At 48.0% G+C, this 6,250-nt stretch overlaps 1 protein-coding gene across 1 annotated transcript in view; it reads right to left on the bottom strand.

Moving 5' to 3' along the window:
* Positions 1-827: 827 nt before the first annotated feature.
* clip3 (CAP-GLY domain containing linker protein 3) overlaps positions 828-6,250 on the bottom strand; it is a gene marked incomplete at its 3' end in the record, with an annotated part of 15,784 nt that continues 10,361 nt past the window's right edge. Inside the window, exons 7-13 of the mRNA XM_080007091.1 lie at positions 3,994-4,129; positions 2,729-2,893; positions 2,030-2,161; positions 1,768-1,891; positions 1,408-1,472; positions 1,238-1,310; positions 828-882 (exon numbers count right to left, since the gene is read on the bottom strand). Coding sequence (XP_079863217.1) covers positions 828-882; positions 1,238-1,310; positions 1,408-1,472; positions 1,768-1,891; positions 2,030-2,161; positions 2,729-2,893; positions 3,994-4,129 — 750 coding nt within the window. The remainder of the gene's footprint in view (positions 883-1,237; positions 1,311-1,407; positions 1,473-1,767; positions 1,892-2,029; positions 2,162-2,728; positions 2,894-3,993; positions 4,130-6,250) is intronic.

The following is a 6,250-nucleotide window of genomic DNA, read 5'->3' as shown; positions in this document are numbered from 1 at the left end:
TATATATATATATATATATATATATTATATATTGCTATCTAGCTAGCTATATTGCCTATCTACACCTCAAGGGGGCGAACTTCCCTCTCGGAAGGTTCCTTCCGTTCGTCTATGATAAATACATTTCACGAGAACTTAATCTTTTCGCCCTGATGCTGTAAGATGTCGATTTAAAGAGTATTTGAAGAGTGTTTAAAGAGTATTCATGTGTACATGGGGGTCTACACATTACTAATTAAAAACATCTTATAATCACTTCTATTGCATTGTGTGAGCATTCTGAGTCAGTTTTGTTTCCTGTTGCTTCATGATTGTTTATCTTCGGGGGATTCAACTGGCACAAAAAGCGAAAGATGAGATTGAATTCCGGTTTGATTTCTGATTTCATTTCTAATTTAATTTCTGGTTTGATTTCAGGCTGTGATTCAACCATATTGTGTGAGTGGTTGAACATGCAAAGGGTTCGAACAGATCGACGGATATTGGATTCTACGCACTACGAACAACAGAAAAACGTATTAGAAACAAAGATTTTTTTGTTTTTGTTTAACCAACGACGTTGAACAATGTGGAGAAGGAAGAGTTAGTTCATCAGTGGAATGAAGGACGATTAGTTCAGATACAAGGCACTAGATTCTGCTATCGAACAGGGAGGGAGGGAGGGAGGGAGGGAGAGTGATTTCACTATGAGAACTTGAACTGGCAACAGCAACTGAGAGAGAATGGAGGAAGAGGAGGGAAGGAGGAGGAAGAGGGGGGGAGGAGGAGGAAGAGGAGTGGAGGAGGAGGAAGAGGAGTAGAGGAGGAGGAAGAGGAGTAGAGGAATATTAGGACTGCATCTCAGCACGCAGCATCCATGGAAACCAACAGCAGAAGAGCAACCTGGAGAAAGAGAGAGAGAGAGGGAGGGAGGAGAAGGTGTAGTAGAGGAGTACAAAGTCCAGGAGGAAAAAGAGGAGAAGAAGAAAGGGGGAGAGGGAGAAGTTAAAGAAGTTAAAGAAGAAGGAGCTCAATCTGCTCAGAGTTCATCAACGTCTGAGCAGAGCTCAGGTGTGGAATCACTTCTTGTCTAAGACGGAGCACAAAAATGATTCAACCTCCATCCAAACTCCATCTACTCTGTCTCCACCCTGCTGGAGGATCTCATCCAGTCATTCATCACAGAGTCATAGTCCAAATGCATGCTGGGATATCACTACAGTACTACTACCGTACTACTAGAGTACTGCTACAGTACCTGGATATAGAGCTCTCTGAAGTCAGGTCTTTAGGTGAACGCATGGTGTTGAAGTTTCGCTTCGGCTGAGACACTGAAACAGGAAGAAGATGAAGTTCATCTGCTAAGGTAATATGACACACACACACACACACACATACACACACACACACACACACACAGGGACTCACTGGTGATCTGGTGAACCTTCTTGGTGGAGGTATCAGGTGGGGGGCTCTCCTTGGGACCCCCAATTCTGCAAGAGAACATCCAGTTTATTCCTCATTCAGCAGCAGAAACACATTCAGTAGTTGAGTACAGTAGTACAGTAGAAGAAGAAATATTCGGAATATTTCAGATGCTGCATTTCCTGGTCTTGGTGTGTAAAATGACCCTAAAATAACCCTAAATGAACCCTAAAATAATAATTAAATTACCCTCAATTAACCCTAAAATAATAATAAAATAATGATTCATGTAATCATTAATAATCATTAAATAATCATTAAATAACCCTAAAACAGCCCCACCCCAGGCTGGCGGTGGCTCACCTCTGGACCCGGGAGGGCGGGGCAAACACGCCATATTTAGGCAGGCAGCTAAAGTACCGGACCCCAAACACGGAGCCATCGTGTTTCCCCGTGGGCTTCTCCAGCTCCACACCAAACCAGTACCCTGCAGAAGGAAGTGACATCACAGCCAGGGAGGAACTGACATCATGGCCAACTAGGTCAACAGGAAGTTGTGAGTACTACTGCAGTATACATGAAGGAGTACTTCTATAGGTAGTACCAATAAACTAGTCCTACTCACCGGGGGCGAAGTCCGTCTTGCCGTAGAACCGGACCGTACCGACCTTCTGTCCCGCGACCAGAACCTGGTCCCCGACCTCTACGTTGAGACCCTCTGGGTCCACACAGGCCACGGACGACTTCTTCTTCAGTGCTGAGCGTTGACCAGGACAAGGACCAGGACCAGAACCAGAACCAGGACAAGAACCAGAACCAGGACCAGAACTGTCACTATGTGGTCAAATCGACACAGTTCACAAGTCTGTTTTCCAAAACTAGTGGCCCGTGAGGGTAGTGCAAGTAGGTCACCAAATATTTTGCAAAACATAGAATATAATGAATATATATATATATATATACTGTATTTATATATGTATATGTATACAGTATATATATATAATATTGTATTCAAATCAAATTCTATTTTTGGTGTGTGTAAAACTTGAAATGCATGATCACTGATAAACCAAGAAATAGAAAGTGCACAGTACTGGATGGGTGGGGGGGTCCCTGCTCCTTCTACTTCAATCGTTAAAATAACGTGAAGGTTTTGCAGGAAGTGGAAAGGTGTAACTGCTGCATGAGGCTTTAAAACATGGACAACACAGAGTTGTGCCAAAATAAAATGAAACAATATGGCAGCAGCAGGTTTACAAGGAGCTTCATTCTAACATGTTCCACTGCAGCGACAAGGTGGAGCTAGGAGAGATCAGCTGTTTACCTTTCTCCCTCTCTCTCTCCCTCTCTTTCTCTTCCTTCTTCTCCTTCTTGGTCTTGGTGGAGAAGCGGGCGGCAACATCGATGCGGGGTGTGCGAGGGGTGGAGGTGACGGAGGAGGGCGTCTGCTCCACCGCCTTGGAGATCTTTGAGACGGGAGCGAAGATACCTGCAGGGGGCGACAAGGAGTTTTAAAACTCTGTTACTGGAGGCACTGGGAGCGTCCCAGTACAACCAGTCTGTTACTGTTGACCAGCGATTCCCAACCTATGGACCTGGGCCCACTGGTGGGCCGAAGGGTATTGGTGATAATCAAAACGGATGGTTGGCTAGCATCAGGCACACTGAAAAGAAAAGGTCACATTGACACATCATTTGCTGGACAGTCCCTATCAAGCAAAAAAGAAAGGTTCAGAGAAAGAACAGCGCTGAATATTTGTCATTGGGATTTTTTTGGACGGGCACGGAAGACGAACGGTTAATGCTGTGCGTGGTGTGTTCCGAGATTTCGTCAAATGAAGCTCTGAAGCCATGTCAACTGCACCGTTGCCAACAGACAAAACACCAACAGCAGATGTCCAAGACGAGCAAATTTTTCCGTCACAAACTCAAGGAGTATCAGGGCAAGAAGATCGTCATGGAAACGTCATGTATGCATGCATGTATGTGTGCATGCAGCATCAGCTTCTCATGAGGTGACTTCATATTCATGTGCTCCTGTTATTGTTAGTTTTACGTTACCAATGATACGTAAAAGTTCCATAGATAAAAGGTTATTTTTAATCCACCTCTTTTTTAGTGTTACCACCACTGCACTGTATGTAAGAAACTACATATGATTGTTAAAATATTCGTCCTCTGAGAACGCACTGTTTGGCTTGTGTATTATTTCTGGTCGGATGTGGCCGCCGACACTTTTGAGATTTTTAAGTGGGCCGCAAGTTCGAAAGGTTGGGAACCGCTGCTAGACACTGGGAGCGTCCCAGTACAACCAGTCTGTAGTGGAGACACTGGGAGCGTCCCAGTACAAACAGTCTGTGACTGTAGACACTGGGAGACTCCCAGTACATCCAGTCTGTGTTGGAGACACTGGGAGCGTCCTCGTACAACCAGTCTGTTACTGGAGACACTGGGAGCGTTCCAGTACAACCAGTCTGTGCTGGAGACACTGGGAGCGTTCCAGTACCACCAGTCTGTATTGGAGACACTGGGAGCATCCCAGTACAACCAGTCTGCTGCAGTGTGGGAGCTGCCCACTAGGAGGTGTACCAAGCTTCGGGGGGCAGATGAAGTAGCGGACTCCCCCCACGCTGCCGTCGTTCTTCCCCTCCGGCTCGTCAAGCTCCACCCCGACCCACTGACCACTGGCAAACTCTGTGGTACCACAGAACCGCAGGGTCCCAGACTGGGAAGGATGGAGGAAGGTAGAGGGAGTGGGAGAGGGAGGGGAGAGAGTGGGGGGAAGGGAGGAGAGAGAGGGGGAGGGAGAGAGAGGGAGGACAGTGATAGCAATAGATCAAAAAAGAGGAAGAGAAAAGAATGTTATTCTTTCAGAGCATCTTCACGAACAAACTAACCATTTTAAAATTTGATTTTAATCTGTAAACTATACATAACTGTGGTGTGGGGATAGTGTGGTTTGAGCAGCCACACCTGACTTGGATCTAGGTAATTGGGGACCCAGGATCAATGTGGCTGCATACCAGGTGCTCGTTGGTTGGTCTTACGAGCAACAGGTAAAACCCCCATCCCCACACTCACTCATCTGCTCCTCTCTCCACAATAAACGTGCGTGTGTTTTTTACCCCATCGTCTGTCTCTGTGCTGGAGGGCCCTGAAAATGCCACTTGGGTGCGGTGCGGTAGGCGAAACTGCCACAATAACTAATACTAATACTAGTACAAGTAATAATACTTATACTAATATAAATACTAATGCTAGTACAAGCTGCGCAACTGACCAGTTAAAGCTAGAGGGCTGGTCATTTAGTAGCAGCGCTACGTAGGACCAGACGGGTCATAGACCAGGTCAACAAGTTCAGAGTAGGTTAGGAGTTGCTCAGGTGTCGTTCAGGTGTCTGCTGCAGGGGGATGGAGAGAGCAGCGGCTCAACTGGCAGCAGACACAGCTGAGGGGTGTTGAACTAACTGACAGAGGCTTTAAAAACGGTGTTGTATCTCATCTCTGTCTCTGCTCTCACAGTGAGGCTGGGTCCTGACCCAGCACATTGAATGTAACACGCCTGAAAAGGGTTTTTTTGTGTTCCCAGAGAGCGCACCCCTGAATTTCAGTTCAGGTGGAGGCTTTTGTTTGATTTGAAGGACAATAAAGCCTTAATTTACCCGAACCTTCTTGTCTGTTTCTCCAACCCGGCCCACACAACAGACAGTTGTGTCACAGTGGCATAGTCGGCAGATCAGGGCTGCTCTCCACTGGGGCATGTCCTTTGCCAGCTGGTGAAGGTACAGACCACTGATGGCCATTCAGCACCAGACGCAGTCCCTGGGGGGAGCTTGTGGCATGGCAGGCAGAGGACAGAGCTTACGTGCGGTGGCTGGTGAAGAGCGCCGACCACCGAGGCCACCAATCGCTGTGCCACGGGTGTCTGTAGCCGATGACCCTAAGGCATATCTGACCATCTTTGAGGGCACCGCAGGTAAGTGAGGAGCTGTGCGTCTCCTCCCCCCTCCTTACAGGGGATGCACAAGCAGCAGCGCACAGTCTACTACAAGCCTCGCACATGGACGCAACGTCCTCAGGCGGGCCATCCTGGACCAGCTGGGTCACACCCCCTAGGACCATTGGCACCGCTTCAGGGAGCTCACTTTTGAGTCTGCTGGTAGGCACTTCACTCTTGCCCAGCAGATTATGGACACTGGACATCGTTGGCTCCAGCCTGAAACCCTGTCGGCGGAGAAGGTGGTGACAGTAGCTGATCACCGTCCTGCCACACAAAACCGCGCCCTATGTCCACCAACCTGGAAGACGCAGTCACCCTAGCGGAGAACTACTTGTCCCTTCTCCTCCGGAGTCAGCAGGAGGACCCCACCTAACCCGGCTCCTTGGAAAACCTTCCCTGCACGTGCCCCCACTCACACCAACAGAAATATCTCACAACCTCATCCACACATGAACCCCTTTCTCCCCTTTGAGGGAGAGCACATGGGCTCCTTAGGTCAGGCGCCTGGCAGATTTCCTGCTTGAGCAGTCGTATGACAACACCCTGCGCTCATCCGTTGACCAGGTTATGAAAATTGATGATCAACTGGTGTCCTCTGGTGTAGCTCCCACTCAACCATACTTCTGTGTAATCCAGAACAAACTGTACAGAGTGAGTCGTGACACTCAAACAGAGGAGGAGGTGACAATTGCTTTAGCAGAAAAGCCATCGGGATATGGTTTTCCAGGTTTTCATCACAATCCTATGGCCGGTAACCTGGATTACGATTCATGCAGACTGAGCCTGTAGTCAGCTGGCCACCCCAAATGCGCCATTTCGGCACCTGCCCTTAGTCGAAGGAGGTTCC

Source organism: Zeus faber (assembly GCF_960531495.2).
Source record: "Zeus faber genome assembly, chromosome: 9".
NCBI lineage: Eukaryota > Metazoa > Chordata > Actinopteri > Zeiformes > Zeidae > Zeus > Zeus faber.
The sequence above is the reverse complement of the archived record's forward strand: the minus strand, read 5'-3'. Positions and strand labels throughout refer to the sequence as shown.